General features: G+C 36.5%; 1 protein-coding gene across 9 annotated transcripts in view; it reads right to left on the bottom strand.

Annotated features, from left to right (window-relative positions):
* LOC306850172 (ral GTPase-activating protein subunit alpha-2-like) overlaps positions 1–12,592 on the bottom strand; it is a 168,214-nt gene extending 155,622 nt beyond the window's left edge. For all 9 annotated transcript variants that reach the window (XM_079385652.1, XM_079385650.1, XM_079385651.1 and 6 more), the window contains exon 1: positions 12,363–12,592. In XM_079385652.1, coding sequence (XP_079241778.1) covers positions 12,363–12,468 — 106 coding nt within the window. In that variant the 5' untranslated portion in view covers positions 12,469–12,592. The remainder of the gene's footprint in view (positions 1–12,362) is intronic.
* Positions 12,593–14,086: the final 1,494 nt, after the last annotated feature.

The raw sequence follows: 14,086 nt of genomic DNA on the forward strand, positions 1-14,086 counted from the left end.
AGGCAGCTTTCATCACAATGCCAACCAGAAGCCATGCTAAAAGCATCTGAAAACATGTAAAGCTGTGACCGACAAGTGTGGCCTTCATAAAGCTTCACCTGTCTGACAGCAGGAGGTGAAGAAAAGAGCCCTGCAACGTCAATAAGCCCAATAAACAAAAGCATTAACTACTCAATATAACATGTCTGTTTGTTTGCTCTTTATGAGGTAAATACAGTATGATAAAAGAGGAGAATCTCCCTGCTGAAGAAAACGCTTTGTTTCAAGGTCCCGCTGACCTTGTCGTAAAGTCAAACAACAGTAGCATGCTGCCTTGCATGTGTTTTTAACTGGCAGGGTTCGTAATCATCCGACCTACAGCACTTTAACTTCCCCTCCCAACGCTCAGAGGCTCTTTACTGAGGTCACTCTCATAGATCTCAATGAAACGATGAGCCCAGTTTACAGCTATTAACATTCCTCGCAGGTAATCCGATCACAAGTATTCAGCCCTTGCCACGGAACATGCTTTGTGAAAGGGATAGTTCACTCAGAAATGGAAATTCTCTCATTTTGTCATTTAAAGACTTTAGTTCATCTTCAGAACACAAAGAACGATATTTTCAATATTCCCTCATCATTTTTGTCTATTCACACAATCAAAACGTTCACGTACAAAAAGACATTCTGAAAGTAATCCATATGAAACTAATGATACAATACAACACAATCGCTTTGTATAACAGATTCAATTTAGGATTTTGTTCATGTTTTGAAGCAAATTTGCAGTGTTGCTCAATAAGATGACAAAGAGCAGCCAAAACCAATTTGAGGAATAAATTGAAGCAATTGACTGAACCCATCAGTAAAGTGTGCCGTACAAATAAACAATATTATAATGCCTGTTTTGTTATTACAGATAATAATTCACAACCACACTTTGGAAAAAGTTGAGCAAAGAAACAAAAACTCTGCTTCATATTATCGAATCCTATACTTTGCTGTATTGTAGTGTTTTTTTAAATAGTTTTTTAAATAAATTGTATTGTTCATCTACCTCACATTTTCCATGGTTGCAAATCTTTTTTAGCCAAATTTATGAGGTTGTTGTTTTTCAGAGCTGAGTCAGGCTGCAACATTTTAAATGGTAAGTTTGAATCACTCAATCAATTTTGACATAAGCTGAAAGTTGCTAAATTTATGTCGCTGTTAAGTATGATGAAGTGCTCATAAAACGTGTTTCAGGTGTGGTAGTTACAAACGTTTAATATGAAATCATATTAGACATTAAATGTGAGAATCACAAGCAGTGGGTTTTAACAGTGGGTCTGCTAGATAGCTCACTTAGTAGTAATAAGCAATTAATAAGCATTTGCTTATTCATGACAATGGTATCTCTTTAGTTACAGCATATGACCATGATTAAAATGAGGCCAAAAAAAACATAACAATTCAAAGATGTTGAAATAAACCAGAATAATAATCATTGTGACATGATAACTGAAGACAGTCCTGGTCACACACACTGGGTCTCACTTATCAATCTAACATAGATACGAGCGCACAAATCAACTTACGACAGAGCTCACGTGTGATTTATGAAACATTCGTATGCCGCCAATCCCATCGTACGAAAAATCGCATATTGATAAATATGGCGGCTGAAAACAATCGTCATTTGAATATTACGCCCCTAAAAACACCCCGGTTTATAAGCCCCGCCCCTAGAGTTTACGACACAGAGAAACATAACCCGGCCAAAAAGAGGAAGTAATATCAGGGCTCCAGACAAAAAAATCGAGTAAGGAGCCATTGGCTCCTATAAAAGAAAAACTTAGGCGCCAAATTATTTTTTTAGGTACCACAGAATAAAAGTGGTTTATTTTATTATTATCATTTTATTTTTCCCCTCTATTTTAACATTTCAATCATTTTGTCATGTGTTTATGTCTTATCTTTTCTAGGCTTTATCAGCATTTTAATCCATCTTGTAGATGATCAGGTCGACCGGGGGACTAAGGTTCACTTAAAGTGTGAATTAAATGTCTTTTACAACTTGAAATATACAGTTACAAAGAATTGTTCGTTACACAGAATCTGTACCAATATCATGGATCATAAGCATCACTTGGCAACTGAGTGCAGTGCATCCTATAAATGTTGTCACGTCTTTCACACATTCAGTCTGTTTTTCTTCATTAGTAAAATGCAATTTTATAGGAGGAGTTGAATCATGTACAACAGAATAAGTAAAAATATTAATATGCAACAGCGCATAAATATAGCAAAACGCTCCTCTTTATAGTTATTTTTCTAGCTGACTGATGAGTTTATGGACACTGAGTGGTTATTCTGAGGTAAATGTATTACAATGCAATGTTTACAAGCTTTATACATTTCCTCAGTTTGAAACACTGAATGAGCTTTTACATAAAACATTTCAGTAAGTTGTACTTATTGCCTACCTTTTGATCATGTTCATTTCATACTATAGTAGTAAATCGAAATATATAATGGGTTCACTTGCTGCTTTAACTGAGGTGCTAAAGAGATCGCGCCTGAGCATTAAGTGCGATACTCTCCGCTCGCGCGATCCGGACGCATACACGGACCGTGTGGACGCGGGGTACTGGTGTTTATATTACCGAAAGTGTGCGCTTGTGGTCCGCATTAAAGAGCACCCAAACCGCATCATTTGAATTTCGTAGCATTTTAAAGCTGATACTTTGTTTATTAAAAAGTAAGACAGCACAAAGCTTTTTGCGATTACTGGATGGCAAGTGCGCTTCAAATAACAGGAAGTCCATGCATTAACAGAACACAGCATATAGACTAAGATCTCGATAAGAAGAAGCCATATTAGTAATGATTATAAATGAGAATTGTTGACGATATTGCCAGTATCCACAGAGCTGACAGCTTTACCTGTTGAAGTTTGTTCAAGTTGTGCACGAAATAGACACGGCTTTTCTGCACTTGCACTTTGGGGCTGTTTACATCTGGTCACTTCATGCATTTTTTCCTGATCGGATAGCTATCTGATCCTGAAAAGACCAGGTGTAAATGCCGTCCGAAACGCATTCGAGACGGATATAAATCCAATCGCTCGAACCACTTCAGGAGGTGGTCTGGGCGAAACCGGACAAGTGTAAATGCATCTGGTTGTTGAAACCACATATGGTAATTTTACTCCTCCCATAATATTAAATTAATAGACGTGTGAGATCGTTTTATAGGCTATATGGCATGTTATAGTCAGATATGACAGCACAATGCAACAAGCATCACCGCGGATGAGTAGCGGAGTATTTCTTCAGCAAGCGACGCGCAAACTGAATGAACCTGAAAGTAAGCCGCAGACGCTCAACACACAATCTTCTTCATTAAAAGTAGCGAGACTAGCCTATCTTTCCAGTGCTGATTCCCCTGATAATTAATAAAATTATCCATTGCTTTCATTGACGTGAACTCCGTTATATTTGCATATGAAGCGGGAATTGAAGAACGGATTTATATCCGTTTTGCGAAGACACATTTATGTGGCCAAGTGTAAATGGGGAAACGTTTTAACAAATCATATAGATATCCGATCAGAGAAAATGCATGAAGTGACCAGGTGTAAACAGGCCCTTTCAGGTCTCTCTCACTGCGTTCAGCAGACTGTGTGCGGCAGAGACGAGGACTGTTTGAAACTCTTTTCAGTAAAACTTTGATGCGCATCGTCTTATGTAAGTTTAATACGTGAACATAACAAAAGATGTGAGCGCAAAACAATCAGGAAAAAAGTCCTTTCATGCAAATTATATATAGTCGCCAGTGGCGACCTCAGCAAAAACTTCACTCGCAAATTAATATTTTTGGTCGCAAATGCGACCATTTTAGTCGCAGTTTGGAGCCCTGAATATAATGAAAGAGAAATTGAGAAATCTTACTCCAAAAACACCCGTTAACCTTATAATTGCAAACAATGGCATTAATTTATATGTATATTAAATACCAGTAAATATAATTAAAAATGTATAAACATTATAAACACTATATAGCTTATTTAGTTCTCCTTAATCCACAACAAACCCTTTAAATTTAACGGTATTACAAAACAAGAATGAAAAAAATGAGTAGCTATAAAATGTTATATTAAACTATGAAGTAAAACACAAATTAGGCTATAGAGGCATTTATATACAGAATACAACACAGAGCCGGTGCCAGGGCACCTCCAACCTCCATCAGGGGGGCATTTAAATCACGTGCAGCTGCTGACGCTCGCTAAAGCGTGCAATCGCTTTCTTATTTGAACTGTTTTATCTGTACTTTCGCTTTCAAAAATTTTCGCATTCAGCAAGGAGGGGAGAGGATGGAAAGTGGGGGGGCACAGTAACTCGTTTGGGGGGGCACGGTCCACGAATGCCCCCCCCTTGGCCCTGAACGTCAAGCTAAAATGAATGAATTAAAGCGAAACTAAACGGCACTGGGCTCACAAGCCTCTCTCATTCGACATCCAAATGTTTCCATTTTTGCTATGTAACATTTGGTTGCTAAACTATTATCTATGATGTAAACAAGGCTTTGTACTTCACTTGTGTTTCCATATCTACGTAAAATATCACCCTTCACATGCGCAATAAATGTTTGTTTCAAGTGGACCTTGTAAATTGTGCAGTGTTACATTTATGTTTGGTTGACTGCATTTTAGTTTGACTAATGGCTGAAATGTCAGTAACGCTGAAATGTTGTGTGTGTGCGTGTGAGGCACACTTATTTAAATAAAATACATAAAGTTATAGAAAACAAATAAAATGCATTAAGAGTGTCGAAAGTGGCCTATATTTGTTGCACTGTTTTTTTTTTGTTTTGTTAATCTATTAATTAAGAGAAATATATTTTGTGTAGCCATATTTATTTTATTAATTTTATAATTTCTGTTTTTCTCCATTCACAGAAGCGCTGCAGGTGTGTGATTCCTCACGGTCTGTTATGCTGCTATTTGCGCATAAAGCTAAAGCCCTGAAAGAGAAAAAAAAAAAAAAAGCTTTGTTTGTCGATTTGGGAAAATAATCTAAATTAACAAAATGCTGTCATTATACAATTCTCGGAAATTCTCTATGCTGCACGCAAGTTCAGGCTAACTCAAAAACTTGCGTACACAAGCTCAGACCTGACGAGAGATTTGATCGTAGCCACCGCTCACGTCCATATAGATCAATTCCAAGTTTTGCGTAGAAACGACCGTACGCACAATTTTCGGTTGTACGTTCGTTTCATAAATGAGGCCCACTGTGTGCATGCTTGAGAAAGAGAAAAGCTGCAAGTAATCAAGAGATTTTCTTATGCACACAAATATACCTGGACTAACGATATCAGCAGAAAAATCATTATCACCACAATGATAACTAAATAATTGAAGGGGTTGTGGTTATATTATACAAGCAGTGTGATACAATGCAAGTTCTTTTCATGAGAAGTTAAAGTTATTTTTCTTTTTCACTGTGAATGTCAGTTCTGTAATGCTGGAACTGCTCGGGTTGTTGAACCCGATTATGAAATCACAACAAAACCTGATAAGCAACTGAACACACTCCTTAATTTAATAATTAATATGAATGCATCAAAAAATAATAATGAATTAAAACAATGCAAAAACAGCCTTCAGGTATTTGTCAGCTATGAAAAGCGGTTCAAGTTATTGAAGTAATTATTCAAGTAAAATAATAAAGAACAAATTCATGTCAATATTTTTTGTGTCATTAACTTTAACAACATGCTGTCGACCCATTACATGCAAGATTTTAGCTATTTTGACACCTCTTTTGTCCCGTCTGTTTACAATCAAGTTAAGACATAAACAACATGCAGTATATGTGGTATCACAGTGATACCACAACAATTGGGCATTTTTAACAAGAAGAGTAATTGCTATTGAAGAGAAACTGAAGAGCACTCATGCAGGTTTCTGCACCGTGCAATCACTCGGATCGAGGCAGACAGCCTGTGCACAAGTATGGTAGTCCAAGAGTCAGAAAGCTGCCATCTGTCAGACAATGAATGGCACTTTTGATATTCCCACTTTGAGTGTTAGGTCTACCTAGAGCAAAACGGAAAATATCACCAAGGAAAAGACACATTTCAAAATATCAGGCATCTTCGCGTCACAAAAGTTTCAATCACTTTTGAGGAACCACTGAAGCCACTGTTCCTGACAGAGGAAATCTAAATGCTACAGTAGTTGGCATTTAATCTTTCTTGCATTAAAGCCACACAGATGAAAACAGTCCCTATTATACCAGTAAACGTCACCTGAGCACTGGGTGGACAGGAATAATGGACAGGAGTGGCACCACAGCCTGCTGAGCAGGAACAGGAGGGGTGCTCTATACCACTCCCTCCATTCCTCCAGCATTACAGTTCCCTAAAATCAACTCATTGTGAGCACAGATGTCATCAAAATGGGAACAACAGAAGCACGCCACTCCTAACGTCTTCTGAAATCACCAAACCTGTACAGCGTCCCTTTTCACAATAGAACTGGCAATGTACAGAAAGGGGTTGTCAAAAAAATCAAGTACTTCATGTTCCAAATTGCAACAGCAGCAAATCTGAAGTGAGGTGGTTTAACAGACAGGGTTGTTAGACTTTCACAGACACTCACTCACAGCTACATTACAAAAAAACACAGCATCAAACAGATCACAGATACCAATGACTTCTCACTGGGGCAGTTGATCTGAAGGTATTTACCGGTTGCCAGCTAGTGTAACAGTGATCTTTGATGGCAACCAAAGAACTATTCATAAATGTTTTTAATTTCATTTTAGTATTTTACAAAATGTAAATTGTCTGAAATTTTAAAGTGTTGTATATTTTGATGGAATATAATTGAACCATTTCCACAATTTTTATCTGTATTTTCTATAAAAGCGGTCACAGAACTGCTATGGTGTTTTTATAAATGAGATGTTTTTGCTGTATTATTATGGTTTTATCATAAGTTTCAGATTTGCCTGTCCCTCAGCAACACATAGCAACAAACCTAACTGTAGTTAGTCACTACATGTCGGTCGGATATTCTCTTCCCACCTGGACTTCATACCAACAACCTAAGTCTGGCTTTTCAAAACAAAAACATTAAAAATAAAAATAATTCACTGAATGCAAAGCTGTCAAAATGTCAGTAAAAGACAAAATTATAAATATAAAATAATACTCAGAACATGCTTCATTGAGACATTTAAGGCCTCGAGACTGACTGATGGATTTCTATGCAGCTCTGTCCTTAACCAAATCCAAGGTTTGCAGGAACTTCTAATAGGATGAAGGCCAGACAATGATTTGCATCATTCAAACCTACATGTAAATGCAGGACTCATGGAAATAGATTGAAATCAGCTTCCTGGTAACCTTGCACAGGGAAACAAGTGCTCAGCTATCCTTAAATAACTGAATTCAGCATTTTTGCCATGAATATTTCAAATAAAATTATGATATGCCAATTAATTACATGTAATAAAAACGCCTAAGGGCACATTGACTGGTCTAGCCTAAAACAGCCTTTTTGTCACACTATTTGAGTATAAAGCCCAACGTTTACTTCAGATTTTTATGTGTACGATAGCGTATATGTACAGTCGAACACACAGCTTTTGTAATATTAAATAATAAAGGGCTTTAAATTCAATACATTTACAGTGTACCTGAACTATGCAATAGTTTCACTTCAGCGCAATCAAATATACTTTAATATATTTCAAATATTTATTAAGTACATATTTGTAATATACTTGGTATGAAATAAATGCATTTCAAATACATTTTAATACATTTATTTTTCACTAGGGCATATCTGAAAAAAACTGCACAATGTAAAGCATGTGTATTCACCCATGCACTAGAACCAAAATGCTTTCCCCCCCTTTGATTAGAGACAAGCCAATGGAGTGGGTCATCCTGTGACATGGACTGTGGTGTTGACTGTTGTCCTGTCACTGTGATAGTGGGGGTTGGTGGAGGGAGTAAAGACAGGCTGTGTGTGATCAGGTGCTGCTTTAATTACCAAACTCAACCACGCTCAACCACGCATGACCAGTGAATGCACACACAGCAGCTCTATAGCTATAACCTACTGTACACTCACAACACGGCTACTGCTGAAAACATAACTTCACGGCAACATAGCAAAAAGTATTGGAACTATTTAACAGTTTAACTGTGAAAATAATCAAATTAAATCAAGTAGGCCCTTAGTTAATTATTAATACTACTAAAAAAGTAAACTAAAACATAACATCGGCATGTAGCCCGTTAGTTTGCATACACTAGTGAAGGTAACCCTGGTGCAACTTTACCCACTCACAAGGTGCATGGAAACAAACAGAATGAAAACAAATCCAGCAACACTTGTGGTGAAGAGAACTTATAATCAATTACCTGTCAAAAAAAACTGATGCGTTTCGACGAGTTAGCATACACTGTAAGACTTAACGCACAGATCTGTTTTGACATATTGGCACGTTCTTCATCCCTTCCATTGCTATGCTCATCAATGTTAATAATCGCAATTGCAGATTCAATCTTGCATTTAAATATTTAATAGTGCTGTTAAATGAATGCATTAATTTTTTCAGTATTTAACCCAATTAACACAGGGGCGGAGCTAGGGTTGGCAACCTGACTCACAACTGCTGCTTCTGTCGCCTAAACTGTCAAATACATTTACATGTAACCCTCATCGGTTATGTAATAAATGAGTGTAAAGAGTTGAGAATGAAAATAGGTGTGTAACAATAAATTGGATCCGTGCAGCTCTTAAAGTGACAGTGGGCTATATCCCTGCTGCCAACTGTGTGTTTAATATTAATCAAACAGCAAAAGACAAAAACAAAATCACTCACTGCTCTTGACTGAAGGACTTCTGTAGCTTCAATTACAGTGCTGATTATGCACAGATTGTTTCATTTGTATCTTTTTTTTTATTCTATTGCATTTGTCCATTGCTTTGACTGACAGTTTAATTATTTTGAGGATTTTTTTTTATTATTACTAATTGTTACCCTAGTATTCTGCACTGGTATTGAGAATTGTGACATTTCATTGATCTCTAAAATGTAGATGTCATAGCAACATTATTTACAGAAATATATACACACACACACACACACACACACAGTTGTGGCCAAAAATATCGGCACCCTTGGTAAATATGATCAAAGAAGGCTGTGAAAATGAATCTGCATTGTTAATCCTTTTGATCTTTTATTTAAAAAATTCACAAAAATCTAACCTTTCATTGCATAATAAGAATTTAAAACGGGGGGGGGGGGGTATCATTATGAAATAAATGTTTTTCTCAAATACACGTTGGACACAATTACTGGCACCCCTAGAAATTCTTATGAGTAAAATATCTCTGAAGTATATTCCCATTTATATTCACAATTTTGAGCACTCCAGGGTGATTATGAACATGAAATTATCCAGCCATGGCTTTCTGTTTCACAGAAATATAAATAGGAGGGAAAACAAAGCCCAAATTCCCTTAATCATCCGTCACAATGAGAAAAACCAAAGAATATATTTCTGATGTGCAGCAAAAGATAACTGAGCTTCACAAATTAGTGAAGTGGCTTAAAGAAAAGAGCTAGAGCAGTGAAAATTCACATTTCCGCCATCAGGGCAATAATTAAGAAATTCCAATCAACATAAAATGTTAGGAAACTGCCTGGAAGAGGACGTGTGTCTATATCGTCCTAATGCACGGTGAGAAGGACAATTTGAGTGGCTAAAGATTCTCCAAGGACCACAGCTGAAGAATTGCAGAAAACAGTTGAGTCTCGGGGTCAGAAAACCTTTAAAAAAAAAAAATATCAAACAGCCCCTACATCACCACATTTCTGCTGGAGGTCCTGGACAGCTTGTGGGTGGTGATGGCGCAGTGGATAAGACACATGCCTTTGGTGTGAGAGACCCGGGTTCGAATCCACCATATAGCAATTGTAAGTCGCTTTGGACAAAAGCGTCAGCTAAATGAATAAAAATGTAAAAATGTTTAGATTCTGGATGAAGGAATGGTCTCTGATCTCTTGTCAGGTGTTCTCTAACCTCATCAGGCATTATAGGAGAACATTTAGAGCTGCTAAACTGGCAAATGGAGGTTTCAAAAGGTATTGAATAAAAGGGTTCTGTTAATTGTGGCCAATGCGTATGAGAGAAAAACATTTATTTCATATATACTATTTAGCCTTTGTTAATGTTCAGCTAAGTATTAGTTAGTTCAATGTGTTAGTTAAACATACAGTATATCTCTAAAGTTAAGAACATGTCGGTCTAGTAAACAGTAGTTGACAATTCATTAACAAATAAAAAACAACAACAACACTGATTAGCTCAACATTTTAAAAATAAAAATGTTGTTGTCAGACGTTTTCATATTCACCATTACCAATACCAAACATATGGTAGTACACAGAATCCATGCACTTATTTGTTAATTACCAATTTTGACACTTTTGAATTTATTTTTAACTATGTGTGCAGAAATGACAAATTTTACTTAACTTAAGCTAACATTTAAACCAGTTCGTGATGCATAAAACTACATTGTTGCAATGCAAACATTGTTTTTATTGGAACCAGTAATTTGGCCAGTGGCATTAAAACAACAGCTCCTTTAATAGGCAAAAGGACCCTGGTGAAGGTTCTGTCTATGCAGATCTGCCTGCATGTGTTTTATTAACCATTATTCATCACACACTTATGTCAAATCATATTAAACATTACAATCAATCAAACAAACAAATAACAACACAGATGATAAAACAGAAATGAAATAAAGGCTGGCCACTAATGGTGCTTCTCTGTAGCTCCATCACTCATCCTCATTTCCTGTCCACACAGGAAGCAACCAGTGAGAGGAAATTCTTCCTTTTATGAAAACGCTGGACATTATCACACTGCAGCCAGGCGAGAGTATCAGCTCATGGCAAACCAGACCAGTTTTATCTAGCTCTTAATAATGCATGACTACAAAACACACAGGAAGTCGCAAACAGCATCCTCTGGCCTGTGACCTAAGCTCACCTGTCCTGACACTCGACCAGAAATGAGTCAGCAAGAAAAACACTGACAAACTGGTCTTATAAAGACTGAACTCTGTGAGACTGCTTTAAAATTTACTTAGAAAAACTGAAACAGCCTGCAGTAATAAATAAATGAATAAAATTAAATTCAGATGCTCAGTGAAGTTTAAAAGGTGAAACAAAGCACAAGTACAGAGATTTCACATGCAGCTGAAATCCCAGCGAGCTGCCAACAAGACTAGCATTTATGGACATCACAGGCAGGTTTGAGTCAGTCGTCACAGGTGAGCAAACAGTGATGGTGCCCAAAAATACTCTCAAACATTCAGCTCAACAGAGTACTTGAGGTTGTTACACCTGTTTCTCTTATGATCGGATGAAACTGACACACATCAAATTAACACTCATCACATAAATGGCACGACCGAGCACAGATTCATTCTCTTATTTGAAAAACACACATATGTGTGCGTTTTAAACACACCTCACATGCACTGAGAGAAAACCAGCTCCTCATTACAGGTAAATGTATACAAGTCAATATAATGTAAAAGCACCACACATATCAGTGATTATTGTTGTATAGTCACACATATACTGGTGTGTCAGGTCTGCTGTTCGGGTATCTTATATACATTCACAAATCAGGTTTGTTGTGTATAAATTCTGTGTATTCACAACCATATAAATGTGTTACGTCCATTGTGTATATATATATATATTTGGTATATATATTCAGAGTCAGTGTGTGAACTATGCATTTATATTCACAGACATAACAGTGTATCATGCCTTTTGTTTATGTGTCACGTCTGTAGTTTATATATATATATATATATATATGGGTGCCATGTCTGATGTGTGCGAGTTAATACCGAAAACAGAAACAACAGACATGTCATTTGTTAATATATTTGGTATATATAAATATATTGACACATAACAGGCTGTCAGGTCTGTTTCTTATATATTCCGTATATATTCAGGTGTATCATGTATATATTTGGTATACTTAATCACACACATATACGTGTGTTATGTCTTGTGTTTATATATTTTGCTCATATATTGACACATAACAGGCTGTCAGGTCTGTTGTTGATGTAGCACGATAAGCTAGCTAAGGCTAATCATTCAATCCATACATTATCGATCACAAATGGAGGAACACGCACATTACAGCCCTGTTTCATACTCAAACGGCTATTTGAACATCTCCGTGGCATTTAAAGCCCCGAAGCAGCTGATTTTATAAGCATAAACTCAGGCTGTGGGGAATATGTGTGAATGTTTCAGTCCTGTCAGACTCACCTAACAGCGCGCGCAGATGCTTCAGACGCGTCAAAACATCCTTCTTTGGGTCCAGAACTTTCTGTGTAGATTTCTTGACGTCTCCATAACCCCTTCGAGTGAACATCCCGCTGTAAAAGGCGATTCTGTAGCCGCTTTTACCTTCCTTTCACCATTCAGACCTGTCTCTTGTGTGTATGTGTGAAGAACAGCACTGACTGAGCAACGGACGGCAGGGCGCCAGATCCTCTGAAACAAATCCCCCTCTGAGGAGGACAGCGTGCCAGATTCAGACCGTTTTCACACATGACTGCTGACACATTTTGCTCTCGACTAATTAAGCTGATATTGACTAACCTAAAAACTCACACACAAAAGTCAAAAAGAACAATTACGAGAAAAAAAAAAAACTATTTGAAACATTTTTATTCAACTATTTTCAGTCTTCGTGCAGCCATGTCTTGATAAATAATAAATAGACGAAAAAAGAACACATCTTATCTGCATTCAATAGATCATGATGTACAGTAATGCATTAGAATACATTCTTAGGCTAAAGAGTACATTCAGATCCATTGACAACACATTTGATACACAAACACGGATTGTGTTTGTAAGATATGGCAACACGCATCTCCGTTGTGGGTGTGTAAACACGGAAGCACACCGACAGATACACTAATTCATATTATTAGTAGTATTAGCATTAGCATTATTATTACAAATAAAAATAAAAGTCATTTAACACTTTGAATTAACATTAAACATTTGCTTTCGCCTATTTACCTAGTTTCATAAAATTAGCAAGAAAATGTAGCTATAGGTATTAATATTACCTAATATTATGTGCTATGCCATTGTTGTTGTTGTGTGTGTGCATTTCCATTTCTGTCATGATACAAGACGTCATGACGTACCCCAGGGCTTCAGCTGTATCAGGTGTACGTGCAGTAATAGATTATACTGGCGCGCCACCTGCTGTTTGATTGTGGCATTGCCTGCTGCTATTACTGCGCACAGTAGTAACACACTGTAACACTTTTACTCATGACGCAATCTGCGTCCTATAAAAAAGACCTAGGTAGAAGTTCTATAGGCTGATTCGCAGACTGTGTGTATGGATGGATATATTAGTTCAGCTAATTAAAAATGAAAGGACAAAAGAGAATGTCATATTCCATATTTGTGTTTTTAGTTATTCTATAGCCAGAGGTAATTCATTTTGTTTTTGTTTTTTGTTTTAGAGCCAGACCCGATGGAGTGTTGTTTCTGGTATTTCTATTATTGATGTAATAATTAATAGTTATCATTTAATAGTTCAATTAATAACATTTTAAATGTCTTCATTTCCCACCTATTCCAACCTATACCAGTCAAAAGTTTGGAATAATTGTGATTTTTTTTTAAATGTTCATAAAATAAGTCTTTTATATAGGCTACTCACAAAGACTGCATTTATTTGAATAAAGATAAAGTTAAACAGTAATATTGCAATAGTGAAATGCTTTCTATATGAAAGTTAAAATGTCATTTATTCCTGTGATGCACAGTTGAATTTGTCTGCATCATTACTCCAGTCTTCACATGATCCTTCACTCATCCTGCTAATAAATATAACAAATATGAAGAAGCATGTTTTCAACATGTATAACAATCACAAATGTATCTTGAGCAGCAAATCAGCATATAGAATGATCTTATTTAAATATATGTATATATAATTGTAATATTTCACCATATTACAC

This window comes from Barbus barbus (genome assembly GCF_936440315.1).
Source record: "Barbus barbus genome assembly, chromosome: 30".
Lineage (NCBI taxonomy): Eukaryota > Metazoa > Chordata > Actinopteri > Cypriniformes > Cyprinidae > Barbus > Barbus barbus.